General features: G+C 38.2%; 1 protein-coding gene across 1 annotated transcript; it reads left to right on the top strand.

Moving 5' to 3' along the window:
• The first annotated feature begins 224 nt into the window (after positions 1 to 224).
• On the top strand, positions 225 to 14,159 carry LOC103718936 (uncharacterized). The gene is made up of 12 exons (XM_008807950.5): positions 225 to 1,452; positions 3,064 to 3,193; positions 3,282 to 3,384; positions 4,295 to 4,418; positions 6,025 to 6,090; positions 6,289 to 6,327; positions 8,725 to 8,805; positions 8,972 to 9,019; positions 10,896 to 10,946; positions 11,055 to 11,123; positions 12,881 to 13,126; positions 13,254 to 14,159. The coding sequence occupies exons 1-12, from the start codon at positions 1,294 to 1,296 to the stop codon at positions 13,506 to 13,508; spliced, it is 1,371 nt and encodes a 456-aa protein (XP_008806172.1). The 5' UTR covers positions 225 to 1,293; the 3' UTR covers positions 13,509 to 14,159.
• The last annotated feature ends 1,879 nt before the right edge of the window (positions 14,160 to 16,038 follow it).

Raw genomic sequence — 16,038 nt, 5'->3', positions numbered from 1 at the left:
GCATTTCTTCATATATTCCTAACGCTAACAATGTTTTTTTACGTTCGGCATATTTTTATTTTTTTAAAAAAATAAACTAAAACTTATTCAAAGTATTTTACAAGCCTTGGGAATAAGCAATATTTTTTTTTTAACCAAAGGTAAAAAAATGAAAAAGCGGTATCTTCCTCGATTTTTGACACTAAAGAGGAATTAGAAATGCTACTAATGTAGAGGGCCCCAGTGGCACCCCAAAGAAAAGATGCAAGCATTGTTATAATGTTATATGAAGTTTCAAAGGCCCTCTCACGCCCTCATTTAGCCTCCTTCCCTTGCATGGCCGTTGCCCATCCGTCCACAAAACACGATCCTTGCTTGCCAAACCGAGTCGGACACGGAGAGAGAAAACGAGGCCTAGGTAAATTTAGCCATCTTTCTCTTTCAAATCACCGTAGTATTTATGTACGTCCTCCATCGAGCCTTCTCAGCCCTACGATCCTCATACTCAACCGTAGATACTCGTATCCAGCCGTAGATCTCTCGTAGTCGTTCGACGCATCGAAGAGAGAGAGTGAGAGAGGAACCCCGAGGACACCACCCTCTTTTTCTCCCTGCTCTTCCCCGCGTCGCTTCCCTCCTTTTCCCTCCTTTCAAACCCTAGAAACAGCAACTCAAAACCCTAGAAATTTTCCACCTCCTCGCTTTATTTCTCCTTGTTTTTTTGATAAAGATATCGATTTGCGTCTCGGTTTTTAAATCCCTAGAACGCTGAATCCCTCCCCGCGAGATTCCGTGCCCTAAATTCCTGGATTCGGGCCGGTGCGGCCTGGAAGCCCCCAATTTGGAGAGGGGAGTCCGTTCTTTCTTCTTCTCGATTCGATTCCTGGGTTGGGATTTGTATTGGAGTCGAAAATTCGAAAACAAACGGTCCCTTGTGCGGTTTTCCTCGGTTTTTTTGAAAACTAGGGCATCCCCGAGCAGGGGAAAACTCGCATTTTAAGGCCTTCTTCTCCCATTTGGGGAATTGGGCGTAGGGTTCTTAACTCGGGGCTTATTAGGATTGCTTCTCTATTCCTTTTTTGAATCCGGTGGTGTCTGGTAGGCTCTGCACTCTGTTGTAATGATCTGAATGCTGAGGTAGCGTGCTTGTTGAGCTGCTTTTGCGCTTTTTATTCATTTCATCTGGGTTTGTTAGTAGCTTTGGAGTGGTGAATTGCTCGCTTGTGTTTGGTCCTGAGTTTGTCGTGCGGCATTGGAGGTCTTGGCATGAGCAGGGGAAGAGTGGGGGGAGTATTGCACAGGAGATGAGCGGACATGAGTAGGTTGTCGTTCAGGCCTCGTCCCCTTGACATCCATAAGAAGCTCCCAATCCTCAAATCCATCAAGGACTTTGAGGATGATGAGGCACCGAGCACTTCTTCCTCTACCCGCAACTCCCAGTTGCTCCGGCTTGCTCCTGAGGCCAACAATGAGGTAATGCTGATTGAACTTTGATGGCTTGAATGGCAACTAGAATTTATCTTCCTTAGTTCCATCTTGCTTCTTCTTTTGCTCTTATGGCATGATGATCGTGCTAGCAAGTGAGTTACATACATACAGCTGCACATTTAGCTGGAATTCAGGTACTTCTTTCTTTAAAACGAGTAATTCTGGTGACTCCTCTTCGAGCCCTTCTATATTGGTTGGATAGACATATTCTTTAGCAGAAAGCAATATCTTTTCTTGTTGGTGATTGAGGCTTTTGAAATGGTATTCCTGAGGGGCAGTCCGGCTAAATGCCCTTGTAGCCTTGATGACACCTTGGATGGTGAAGAGTTTCTTGACTATGCTTCTTTTGCTCATAATTGCATTGAATCCTTGATAAGAGTGACACCATCACAATCACGTTATATGGCTACAAAATGCTTAAGGGAGCTCTTGTCATAGACTTAATTAAATTCAGAGGGTGATCTCCTTTTTCATCTTTAACTAGGCCCCCGTTTAATTACTTTCTGATTTATTGGAGAGGTGAATTGTATTAGTGACAAAATATTAGCTCTTAGTATAGTTGCTTCGGTTTTTGTCTGGAAATTTAGCACTGCATGTGATAATTGTCTCGCTGTAGAAGTGGGCGAAAGGCAATTGACCTTCTAGGAGACTTGCAAACACCTTTGTTGAACTGACATATGCCAGATTCCTGAAAGAGTGTTTTAAATGATGGTCTTGTGAGAATCAGAGTGCCATGACATCCCCCAAATCTAAGGATTTGTTTGTTGTATTCTTGCTTTCTGTCATTTTTAAAAGAAGCCACAGCTAATGATAATCTGGAGAAACCTTTTTTTAATGGTCCTTTATGAGTAGTATTTAACATTATACAGCCATCTGATTATATGTTAATTTTGGTTCTAGCTTGGTACTTCATGTCAAGACCTATTATTTTCAAAGCTAACAAGAGAGGAGTGCAGTTCAGGTCTGCTGCCAAGTAGAAACCGAGTTTCTGATTGGGGCCTGCCTGCAATAGACAGTGGACTCCTAGAATTGCATGCTGCTTCATAATAACTTCTCAGTGCTAGAGTCAGCACATCATGTCAAACATGGATGTCAAAGTCTGTATTGCAGGAAGACCCCTAATGAAAACTCAAGTTCTACTTCGCATCATATCTAGCCCGAACTCACAAGATTAGAGAGGCTTTTATTTTTTTCCTTTCTTTTCTTTTTAGTTGAGACAATGTTAAAAATTGCCATAGATTTTATACATCCATCAGTCAGCCTCTCCAAATATGATGATTTGAGTGGGGAATGTCTGCTTCTTCCTTTTTTTTTGCCTTTTCATTTTTTCTTATGTTGCTTAGACCTTCTATGGTCTTCTCTGTCCTTCATATAACTTTAAAGAAAATCTTTCTGGTTGTGGAGGGGTATTCTGGAGTTAATAAGTCCTTTATTTGCATGAATGCCATATTTGGAAATTCTAAGTGCATCATTCACTTTGGTTTGCGCATGCGAGTATTTATGGAAACACAAAGTAGGGAAAAACTCAAATCTTTCCTATAATTGCTTGTGTTTGATGAGAATAATGACTTACCTATCTTTGTTCACATTTTTTAGATGCATCAAAATTCTCTCAAGAAAAGTTCATCTGAGATACCTACTCCACAATTCAATGTTGTGGGTACGTATGAAAGAGACTACTCTCGCACTTTCGCACAGCCTCCGTCATATTTACGTGGAAGAGGAGGTTTGTTACTGACATTCTTCAATTGGAAATCATCCTTCCATTGTGTCTAATGATGCTAACTATATTTGGAGTTGCTTCATCCTTGCAGCCAGGGCAGAGATCAGGGAGTTTGTTGAGTATGACCTGGACAATGAGGATGAGGATTGGCTTCAAGAGCTCAACCATGAAAAGAAAATCCTTGCACCTGAAAGGTACATTTAAAACTCCTAGTTGATCAAAGTTCCATGTCTGTAATAACAAATTCGCCATTCGATATGGCTCTTTAATCACTTGCATTTGGCTTTCTAATTCTGTATGAACTAGTAAATAGTCGAGCAAGAAATAGGATGAGGGGAGGAAGTCTTTATGTTTATGCAGTGATATCTTAGCAAAATTATATTTCCTGTGTAAACATCATTCTGTGTCCAACATAAAGTTAAAAGTGAAAAGGAATCATTTTTGTAAAATGTAAAAGTTGTTGAGTTGGACAAAATATAAAATCTATGAAATGATGCATCCAAGATGAATTGGTAATCAATAAGCCGTCATGTGTCTATTTGTTGGATGTACGTCTATGTTCTTAATGCTTCATTATGATTTTCTGATGTCAATGGCTGAGTCTGAGCATCTTTACTCAATATTAGAAAGACTGTTTTGGTGGTCACTCAGATAGTGTCTAAATGCCATTTCAGTGGGAGGTTTCTCAAAGTTTCTCTGTCATGGGGATGTAAGTATTTTCTTCACATGTAGAAATGAGTGATAAATCTACTGGATGTAATTAGTGTTTTTGCATATAGAACATATTTTGAAACTCACAATTTAAACGTAGTGATCAGGTTTCTGAAATGCACCAAAGTTATGCAGTTTAGAGATGAACTGGTCTTTGTACACGTTTTCCAGTCTTTTTTTGGAATTATATGGAATATTATGTTAGTGTGTCAACATTAGAATGGCAGTCTGTTGTCAGAATTGGGCCCATTTAAGGGAAAAGTAAATATTTTCCTCACAATGTGCTAGCAATTGTTTATTTAAAACATTTCAAAATATTTCATGTATCTGTTTCACATTACATCCTCTCATGTTCTCAATGCTAATTGTCATCTACATATGGTTATAATTCAGGTTTGAGACTTTGTTGTTTAAGTTGGAGGTTTTGGATCATAAAGCTCGAGAAAGAGCAGGAATCATAGCTCCTACTTTTGGTTCTTCTGTTCCTGTTCTTTTACAGCTAGATACTGCAGCTGAGGTACTTCTTGGTCATCTTATGGAGTCACCTTTTGAATATTCACGTATATGACTATCATTTTTTTGTTACTGGCAGACCTTCCCTTGTACAAAACAGAAATTACTATTGTTAAACATATTTGATTTCTTTTTACTTCATTCTCTATATGTCTAAAAGCTGATTAAAGCATACCGGTACCATACACGGTACGTGTTTTTCAATCATGGACCAATAGTGAAGCCTGTCAAGTTTTGATGCTTCTCTAATAAATATATTCCTGTTTGTAACAAATATACTCCATCTATTTGGTTCCTTTCTAAAATTGATTGGAGTGTATGTGAAAAAAAGGTGTATTTATATGAACCAAAATTTTCAGTCTGTAGTTCTAGATTGCTCAAACAGAATGCACGGTAGACTTTTAAAATGGACTAGTCTTTGAACATGCAATGCATGGATACTCAGAAATGGGAAGCAAGTAAATGCCTTAGACGTGCATGATCTCTATCTGCACAATAACATAAAGTTTACTCTTAGGGAGGCTTCACTGGTTTGGAGTGGGGCCTTGCATGCCCACTGTTTGATGGATGACTTGTATACTGAATGATATCTATCTCAGCATATTGTTCTTTTTTTGTTGCACAAATATTAGTTTTATATATAACCAGAATTATGAACATAGTTATATTCATGAACTGAAACTAAAGTTGAAGCAAGGGACCATTTCACTTCTTCCCCCTCTACCCTCTCTACTTGTTTCATGATGGGAGTTCCTTTAGCAGGTAGTTTGACTACTTCAGTTTCGTTACTGTGGATTTGTCCTATTGGTGTGTAGTTTGTACATTAAAGTTAAGCATGGTTCCCTATTTAAAATATTGTCCTCTTTCCTCTCAATCGAGACTCTTTCCAACCAAAAAAAGTTAAAATTGCAAGAGTTAAAATTGCAACCAGTAGGATAGGTCTTCCATCCATCATGTAGCCTTCTAGGCTGCAGCCTCCTCTTTTGCATAAGTTTGTCTAGTGTTGGAAGTATGAAGTCATGTTTGCAATCAGTCACTAAAATTTACTCAAGACTTCCATGGAGCTTAGTCAACTTAGAATTTTGCTCCATACCAGACCCTATTTTGATGGAAGAAAAGTTAGGATGATAATATGACGTAATACGGCTACTCCTAGTGTGGCATGAACTTGTGGTTGTCAGAAAGGCAAATGCAGGCTTCATTCTTCTGAAAACTTCTGAAATGACAATCTCTAGGACAAACCCTTTACTGGGATACTCTTCAGATTGCATTGCACATGGCAAAACTGGGGGCTATCCGTCACTGTTTCTAGTGCATGCCAAAATTGAAGAATTATAGTCTTAAGCCAGTGATTTTCCTTTATCTCAAGTTCTCAACTCTATTTAATCACTACTGCCCTCTCTAACCTTCAATTTTGGCATGCACTAGCAACAGTACTAAGTTGCATGGCAATATCAAGCTTTTTTGGTAGCAGAGCTTGCCCTGTTTCATTTGTTTGCTATGACAGTTTGTTATCAACTACGATGCTTGAGTGTTCTGGATTAAGATCTTCCTAATATCGTTTTGTTCAATCATCCCCTGTGATTTCTTAGAGTTGCCTCATGTTGCAGGCCTTGCAAGCCCACTCTGTAAGATCTGCAGTTTTCCCTTCTGTATACAATTACTGGAAAGCAAAGGTATGTTTCATGCTCTGTGAGGTGATTACTGCAGGCATTATTTTTCATGGTAAATTTATGTGTATTTTTTCTGACACTGTGATGGACTTATTTGAACTGTAGCTTAATGTAATATAGATTACATGTGCTGATTTTACTAAAAGGTATTGTTTCTGTTGTAGCCTGTATTCTTATGCATGCTTTATTATCTTTTATCAGCGAGAGCAATGGCAAAAACCTATCCTGCGGCGCTTGCAGGTTAGTACCATCACTTTTTCTTATATAAAACAGAATAATATTATCAGTTTGATCATTGATGTGATCTCTAGCATCTCATTCATGTATATTTTATGCTATGTTGAGGAAGTGAAATTTTGTATACCATCTTATATATCAACTTATCAAGGAAGGGCACCTGTTCTCTTAAGATTTCTGGTGCATTTGGTGCAGAACTGCCATAAGATCTTAAATATGAACCTAGTTGTATATTCCGTATGTTTGATTACAAAATCCTGTGTTTGTTTACATTTGGTATTCTTGTTGATGTTCATACTAGCTCTTCACTTCATATTCTCTGAATGTAATTAGTACAGTCTTTAATGTTCAAAAAGCTATTGCAATTTAAAGTGCTAAAATATTATTAAAATGAAATATAAGAATGATAAGTAGTCAGCTATCTTTTTGTCCAAAAAACAATAAATAATCAGTTAGGTCAATTGAGGCATGTATGTTGGTGCTGTATTTAGAGAAAGATTCACTCCCATTCTAATACATTAAGCAGGATATATCTTAAATCTGAATTTGAATTTAGCAGCGACCTAAAATCTCAAGAAGATAAGAAGACCTTAGAAAGAAGGAGCCTCTCTGTCTGAATATGAGACGTGGTCAAAGTTGGGAATCTCTTCTTATAGAGAAGATACCAGAAAGTTAGCATTTGCAATCAAAATAAATAATAAAAATTATATATAGGAAATTTTAGTAGATAAACTAGATTTGAGAAAGCAGTATTATTGTTTTAAATAAGTTGTAGAAGCAATTAGGATGATTCATTGAATCATCAATAAGTATTTGTTAAGAAATTTGACAAGGATGCCTAGGTTTATTGTTTCTTGCAGGTGCAATCATCCCTCTCCAAATATTAGTCGTTGCTTTAAATAGCAGCTATTTAGTGTTTGTTGTAATAACTATTAAATACATAAAAATAAACCCATTTCTTCCGGTCTCATCTACTTTGTCTCTGTAGATAGCATAAATTCATTTTGTAGGGGGGCTTTGTGATCTCTGGGTAGCTATGCTATTAAGTAATTAGTTGTAGTTTCTTCATTCATTATTCCCATTGGTAATTGATGGTTCTACTTTAGATCCAGTCAAGGATGACATACTTTTCCAATCTACTTTACGAGAAGGCCATTAAGAAACATCAAATTCAAGTTGGTTGCTACATGATTATTGACTTGCAATAAAAGCAAAGGAGATACATGACCTTTTAGCTTTGAATAATTATAGTTCAAGTTTGAATAATTATAGTACAATTTCCTTGGCATTCTTTGACTTACAGATGTTTTCGAAGGAGTTTGCTTGGTAGGGCTAAAACTGGATTATATATGGATTGGATACCAGTATATGGATGCTCGGTTAAAGTTTGTTTTGTTTCACGAATACAGATGTGGATATGAATGTTAGTCGGATGCAAAAATTCATATCCATATTTGTTTTAAATGGAGACGGATATAAATTGGATACTGAAAGTAGTGATATAAATATAGATATAAGTCGGATAATTAAACTTTATGACCACATAATCAAAGAAATTGCTAAGTAGAAGGTAAATCAAGTTAATAGCATGTTAATGGGGTCATCTATTTTTCTTAAAAGTTCATGATTACTATATTACATTAAATAGGATTACAAATAGAATCGGATGTTGGGATACGGATCGGATAGTTGTTTATCCATATTCATGTCCATTTCTCTTTGATAGATATGGATACGGATATGGATTTTGGTTGGATACTCAAATTTATATCCATATCCGGATAGATTCAGATCCGAAAACGAATCTAGATGGATATTAGCCGGTCCATTTTCACCCTCAGTGCTTGGTCAAACCTTTGTATCTGTTAATAGAGAACTACCAAACGGTCTCTGCCATGTCAATTTTTGGCATTTGCTTCTTTTCTTGAGCTGTATACTGGATATCCCCTTTCCTTTTCCTTCATCGTCTATCAATATCATCAGTTTAGTTCGTTTTTCATGTTGCTAACTAAAAGTCTTCCATCTCCATGAGAAAGGTAATCGTCCTGCAGGAGCATCTTGTTTTCCTAATATATTTTTATTACTTGAATATGTTGACTCTAACCCTGAAGGCTTTGCTTTAATCCCTTCTTCTCTTCAAAGTTTGTTTTTTTGAATTTTTCCACTTTATTTGTTATTTTCTATTAGATTTGTTTCCTTTGGCAGATATACTGGTATAAAATGAATGATTAAATCTAAAAGAAAATGTTAATTCATTGCCCTTGAGTCTTCATGCTTGTTATGTTGTCGACGATTCATCTAATTCATTTACTTTCTCAGCAAATTTGAATTTTATCCTTTTTTAACTCTTCTGGCAAACTAGGAACCTACTTTTCTCTCTTGATTTTTGTGCTTGCGCAGCCTCCTCCACCAGTTAATGATACAAATCCATACAATGTGTTTAGACCAAGAGAAAAAGCTCACCGCCTTCACACAAGAAGGGTAAGCAGAGTAGTTTAAATATTCATTTGAATTTTGAAATGTTCATTGGTTTTCAAGAAGACCATGCTGTATCCTCTAAATGTTCCCATTCGATGTGTACAAACTTAAACCCAAAAATGAGACTTTTAAGGTCATTTTACACTATTATGGTTTTCAATTTGTTCAGATGCAAAGGCGGGAGAACAATGTCCAATCCTTTGAAAAACTTCGCCAGGTGAAGAATCTACTTTTTTCCTTCTTGCAGCATGTTGCTTAATCAAAAAATTGTTCATGGATTTTGTATAACTGCCAGTGTGCCCTTTACTCGTATGAGTTTGGTTGTTACTTTTGGTCTTTGATAATATGGATTTATTTTTAGTGGTAACTGTTCTAACTGGTATGACCTGCATAATTGTTCGCATGCTGCCTGCCATAATTTACTTGGGATTTCATGAGCCATTAATTTCAATGCTTTATGTTGGTGTTAGGCTGTGTATCTTTTATCATTTAGTAAAAATGCTGCTTGCCAACCAATCCCTGCTTCACGTGACATAAATGTTGTGTGGGTGTTCATGCAAGGCATGACAAAGAAGAAAGCTATGCAGAATCTACTGCTAAAGAAGATTATTGTTCAGTTCAGGACTTGTAAAATCTATTAGATCTCATCACTTCAGAATGACCCTTATATAATATCGTTAAAACATTTAAGACATTACTGTTTCAATTTAAAGGGACTTCTGTCAACTTGCAATGATTCCGTGACTCTTCAGAATTTTATTTGAACAAACTTCTGAAATATCACCATATTAATAAATGAAAATATGAAAGAATCAAGAGAATCTAAAGATAAACGAATAAAGATTTGGCCAAGGTATGGTCACTTTTTTGCTTTATGTAGCTTAATTTCAATAGTGTTTTAGATCTCAAAATTAGAATTTTAAAAAGTTCCTAAATTTACAATATGAGAAAGCAAGGTCCGCCGTACCGGTGGCCGGTCGGCGTACCGGTGGCCGGCCGGACCGGTACCGTACCGGCCGGTACGTACATACCGGCCGGTACCGGTACCGTACCGGCCGGTACGTACATACCGGCCGGTACCGGTACCGTACCGGCCGGTACGTACATACCGGCCGGTACCGGTACCGTACCGGCCGGTACGTACATACCGGCCGGTACCGGTACCGTACCGGCCGGTACGTACATACCGGCCGGTACCGGTACCGTACCGGCTGGTACGCGGTGGTTTCAAAAACCACAGCGCGAGGCGCTGTGGTTCCGGTACGGGGCCGGTACCGGCCGGTACGGGCTCCGAACCGGCCGGTTCGGCTAAAAAACCGGAAAATACCGGTTTTTTAGTGGTTCCGGTACCGGTCTAGGCATTCCATGTGAGAAAGTATGAAAAGTATAATTTGTTAATTGAAAAATAAATTTCATGTTATGGAATGATATAATGATTTTCCAGCTATTCCTTTTAACAAGCTAGTGCATTTGCAAATGTTGAGTTCTAGGAAATCTACAGACAAACCCTTCATATTCAGCACATATTTAATAATTTTGCAGATTTTTACTGCTTATTCATGAAGAGTGAGCCCTTTCTAAAGTTTGTTACTGAAGGAATGTCATTTTTTTTATCATAAGGACAAATTATAGGTGTTTGGCTCCAATAATTGGCTGCTTTATTTTTAATCTTAGATTCATTTTCACAATTTATTTGTTTATTTCTTTACACCATGAAGTTTGGAACGACTTCTTTTAATGCTTTTTTAAGGATCATACAAACATATTCATACTGGCAATGTAATCTTGATACACATCCATCATTTCTTCATATGGTTGCAATTTTGGTTGACTAAAATAGCATTATTTTGTCTCTTATTTTCAGTGCTAGTGGTTGGATATTAACATTATTCATATCGAATAATAGCATCACAAATATTGGCATTTCTCATCGCGTAATCCGCCATCTGTGCACATATTTTAGCATTAAATAATTATATATATATATATATATATATATATATATATATATATATATATATATATATATATATATATATATATATATATATATATATATATCAAATTAGTGCTGATGTTTAAAGTTTCTTCAGGTCAGGCGTAACTTGGATCAGGCAAGGACAGTTTTGGAGGCTTTGATTGAGGTTTAGTTTCAGTGATTTATTTGCTGTTCTAAAGTTAATAATATTGCAATGGTAATTAGTCATGCAAGCCCACAAAATTCAACTTCTCTACGTTACTTCTGTATGCAGAGGGAAGAGAAGAAGCGAGAGGTCATGGAGAGTGAGGTCAGCCTTCAAAGGATTCAAATCAAATATAGGGTATATCCCTTCTTGTGTATTCCTCTTGCTTTCTTCAATTTGGTCAGTCTATGTAATATAAAGTAACAGAGTCATACCTCTTTTAATTTCTTGTAAGAAAAATGTATTCATCACAAGCAGTTTATGGGCAAGGGCTGAATAGTTGTATGTTTTATTTGCCCACCCATTCTTTACTGAACAAGGGCTTATGTTTAGTTTTATAAGATAATATTTTCCAAGACTATAGTGACATTACTTTGAATGATAAGATTAGGACTGGACGTAGGGACCTTTATTTACATGTATTGCAAATAAGGTACGCCGTCTCAGTACTGGGCCCTGTACCAGTGCCATCCTGTTACTGTGTCAGTATGCCCGGTATGGGAGTCGGTTTGGCGTACCGAATGTTGGTACACCCCTCTATTGCATATTGATACCGAACTGGTAGGGTACGATATACTCTATACCGCCCGGTTCGGTACAGTATGGCGTACCTTGATTGTAAATTTGATTTCATATTATCTGTCAAAACGTGTTGAAGTAACTGCAGTATTTCATATAGGCTAATACATGTATCCTGTCATTGATCCTCCATTTTCAACAACACAATTTACACTCGTGAGGTTGCTGTAGAACAAAATATAATTGGAATCATTTGCTTACCATTTGTTTTTTAGTCTTGTTTTGCTGTATGGTTATTTTTTAGTGGATCTGCTATTTGTTCATTTAATTTGGGAGTGTATTTTGGTTTCATTTTAGAGAGTTCCTTGGAAAATATAACTACCTTTTGGAGATTAAATGTCAGGAATTCTTCTTTGTAATAATGTTTCATTCATAGTGAGTGAATAATATTGTAGAGATTCTTGTAAGGAAGATGTTTAGAAGATTAGAACCCCAGCAAACCTTTTTAGGCATGGTAGTTTTCTAACTGACGGTAGACAGTTTAAGGACTGCATTTACAATGAAAAAGGAAAACTTGGTTTCACTGGACTAAATGGTGCATGCTCCTGATTCCTGAAATCCTGAGTGCTGTTTTTATATTCTTGATCTGTCTGTTCATGTATCGTATGCCTTCATTTCTTCTGGAAGATATGTTTGAGCTTCAGTATTCTGGGTCTTCAAACATATGCAACCCAGCAAATTGGGATGGTGCATGGACAATCAGAGCCTCTCCAACTAGGGCATAATGATATCACTTACCTCTGCATTAGGGTCTGTCTCGATGGATCACTGAAGGAGTAGGAGGGTAGTGGGAGAAATCGGTAGAAGAAGGGGAGGCTGTCAGTCCTGCAATTCCAAAATTTACAAGTGCATTTCAGTAGAGCCTAAAACCTTGGGATTGTGGGATTTGCAGTCTCCATTTATCATGCCAACTTCTCCACTCCCCACCTTTCTTTGACCTTGGACCCTGGTGGTTATCACACATTACTGGGGAGCCACACATCCAAACAGCAGCTTGGTATGATTTGTAGCTTAAGAGATATCTATTAATAGTTATGGGCATCTTTCTTGGGCATGACACACCTACAGTTCCTACTATGTTATCAAGCAAAAAAAATTTCATCAATGATGCCAACCAATCTTGTGAAATGTCATTGCTGTCAGTACATGCACTGAATGAATTCCTGAGTATGTCAATGCAGTTTTCATATTAAGAGGATGAAAGTTATGGAGGCATTCTCTCATTTTTGTGATGTAATTGTAGAAGGCCTCTTTTTTTTTGTGGAGATGATCTGAATTAGCATTTGGGTTATTAACAACCTCTGCACTGCTTTCAGCATGAGGCACAACTTATCGAAGATGGATTTGCATTATCTGGCTTCCCATCCAATTCATGGAAATTTGGATCAAGCGAGGATGATTTTTTGGACTCTGATGACACCACAAGTGGTCACCGACGTGCACAATCTGCTGCAGTGCAGAATCCACCCTTCACTGATTCGAAGCTGATAGTGGTCCCTGCAGGACAAATGAAGCGAGAAATGAGAAGAAGACCTTTACCACATGGATGGCTTCGCAAGAAGGTACTATGATCTTCTGTTATATCATATAATAGCTCCAAAGCTATCATGTTCCTCCTTTCCCACTTTACACCTGGAACCTCTTTTAGATCTAGTTTAGTTGGAGATATGAAATGTGGTGTCAATGCAGGACCTAGATGAACCTGTTTTGCTATTCACAAGACCTCTAGATCCAGATAAGTTGGCTGCTGCCAGCATTGTGCAGCCACCGGATCCTCCTGCAGAGAATGGTTCGGTTGCACCACCTTACCGCTTCCAAGGGAGGATTGGACGAGGAGGGAGGATCATCTTTGACCGGTGGAATCCACATCTTCAAGCACCAATTGTCAATGAAGTCAACCCATCTGTCCCACCAAACAATAGACCTCCCCAACCAAATGGTTGAGTTGGTGTTTCAGGGATGTACTATTTTCCATTCAGCTGTGGGGGTGCCTCATTTGAGAAGAATAGCAGCAGAAAGTCCCATTTGGCTTCTGAGATGACTCGATGGGGCCTGGAGAAATCGGGGCATAAGAATGTCTTGGAGGTCATATTGGGACATCTTCGCAGTGGCAGGAAGGCTGTGTTTGTGAGCTAGCAGTTGCCAGGGTTGTAGCTTGGCATGGGCTTGGTCGGCAAATTTGCATGACTCCAGCAAATTTGGTTTTTAATTCCAAGCCATGCCAATTCCACCGGCCTCCACACCATTGTACAATTATTCATATCATGATCAAAAAGTCGCAGCATTATTTGTCCAAGAATTCTCCCATTTTGGGGGGTCATAACAGTTCAAATTCAATATCATGCTCATTATTGTTCAAATTATGTTCATCCTCCCCCATCTTTTCTATACATGGATTCCCCTATGAATAGAAAACCAACCATATCACTGATTTATGGTGAATAAAAAGTGCTATTTGAGGGACCAGCCAGCCTGCCTATAAAAACAGAGGATGTTGCATTTTATCTTTATTTCATGACAGATTGCCTTGTAATATTTTGGTTGGTAGTCGGTGGAAGCTACAGCATGAGTCATGTTTTATCTTTTGATTCTTTCCTTGAAGGTTGACTTGTAGGTTTTTTTGAGGAGATTCTAAGCTTTCCGTGATGGCAGGTGGTTCTTTCGAGACTGCTTCGCCAATTGAGCATATAAGTTTGCTGTCCTGCAGAAACTGTTGGCTTCTATCATCAACAGAGAATGGCTCTTTGTAATCAAATCGAGTGACTTTCCGATCTAAAAATCTCTAATGTTAAATTCCTCTGCAACACAACCAAAGTTAAATCTGCCAGATGTCGTCAGAACTTTGCAACTCTTGGCATCTGGATTTTTCTGGGGAAACTTGACCAAATATGTCAATACAGATGAATAAGTTCTTATCGGATGGCCATGGTCTCATCAACCATGATTGTATAGAGTAAATTTAAAGTTATAGTTGATGCATTTCTTGGTTGTTTATGAGAGTGAATATGGAGTGGTATATTCACTAAAAGTAGTGTGTATTTATGAGAGGAATGTGAGATGCACAGCCTCCTGTGCAGTTGTTCGAATGGAGTTGTCTAAAATGCAATATAATATGTCATACTGATTTATTTTACCCTCTTTTCCCTCTAAGCAAGTGCAATGATTTCTTGAGCATCAATAACTTCAACTGTACATTAAAATTATAGAGCTGACCACATGATTAACTTTGCCGGACGGTAAGACTTCCTCTCAGAATAATAGGAGGGATGTCAAAAGCAATAAGCCATGGAGCTCCAAGACGAGGTCCTCAGAATCTGCAATCCCAGCAGCAGCCAGGCCTTCTGATCATCCCAGAGAAATGGTATTTTATGACTCTCTTGGATCAAAAATATGGCAGCAACCTTCCATTCTTCTATGCATCTTGGTTCTTCGAGCTCTAAAGATCTGAAAGGATGAGTTGAAGCTTGTTTTTGCGTACCTCCATGCTCCCGACAACCCCTGCACGGCTACCTTTCACTACGACACACTTTGTTCACAGCCGGTGGTAGGGTTTGTCGACACAAGCTTTGTATCATGGAGAGCAGTTGAAAAAAAAAGAAGGCACAGATATGGCTGTCATGCTAAAAACAGTCAGCTTCCCATTTGTGCTGTTCTATATCTGCCATTGCAGTCCTACAAAAGAAAACGAAAAAATGTCTGCATTTCTACAAAAGAAAACAAAAAAATAAAGGAACATTCCAGTGCACGGGGCTTCCATCACCACAAGGTTTGAAAAGGTTTGGATGTATATAACTTTATCCTTATATACGAGGCTGCTACTATGTTTCGAACTCATGACACCTAGATCATAAAGGAACAACCTTACCATTGTACTGTGGCGTGCCTTCTTTGCATTGCAGTTCTTCAACAGGAACTGAAAACATATTTCTCGATAACAATTTTTGAAAAATAGGCACTTTATAATAAAGTAAAACTTCTATTTTCTACATCTGTTCAAGTGTAAGCACCAGTTTCTCCAGAAGAACTGGTGAATATATTACAGAAGGCAATCACGGAACAGGGTTCAGCTTTCAGAGCCTTGAGAATAGAAAAAGAGGAGCAAATTGCCAAATGCATGCGGAACAAGATGCAGCTTATCTTGTATTCTATGCGAGGCAGGTACTCCGTGCTGAGCATATATGCCTTGAGGGGGACTCCTCTGTGGTGATTGAGTGGATTCGGGGAGCGGACAGATATGGTGATAGTAATCCTCTCATCCGTGAGATTCGGAGACTAGCGCAGGAATCGAGTGATTTCCGGGCTTTACATATTTTTCGGAAGGCAAACAGTGCAGCAGACTGGGTTGCCTCTTTTGTTAACCGGCACTCCGGGGAGGTCACATGGACATCTGTAGGAGATATTCCTCCTACCCTGTACGCTTTACTTTCTTTTGATATGGCTGAATGTACTCAAGTTAGAGCTATATGAAATGCTG

Source organism: Phoenix dactylifera, chromosome 2 (genome assembly GCF_051530095.1).
Source record: "Phoenix dactylifera cultivar Ajwa chromosome 2, Ajwa_hap1_PhDact_Kaust_v1.1, whole genome shotgun sequence".
Classification (NCBI taxonomy): Eukaryota; Viridiplantae; Streptophyta; class Magnoliopsida; order Arecales; family Arecaceae; genus Phoenix; species Phoenix dactylifera.
The sequence above is the reverse complement of the archived record's forward strand: the minus strand, read 5'-3'. Positions and strand labels throughout refer to the sequence as shown.

What these genes read in the sequence shown, in the direction of transcription:
- LOC103718936 (XM_008807950.5), top strand. Translation starts at nt 1,294, where the DNA reads ATGAGTAGGTTGTCGTTCAGGCCTCGTCCCCTTGACATCCATAAGAAG. An exon ending in CTATCCTGCGGCGCTTGCAG is followed by an intron (nt 6,328 to 8,724) that starts GTTAGTACCATC and finishes GTGCTTGCGCAG; the next exon opens with CCTCCTCCACCAGTTAATGA. An exon ending in ACCGCCTTCACACAAGAAGG is followed by an intron (nt 8,806 to 8,971) that starts GTAAGCAGAGTA and finishes CAATTTGTTCAG; the next exon opens with ATGCAAAGGCGGGAGAACAA.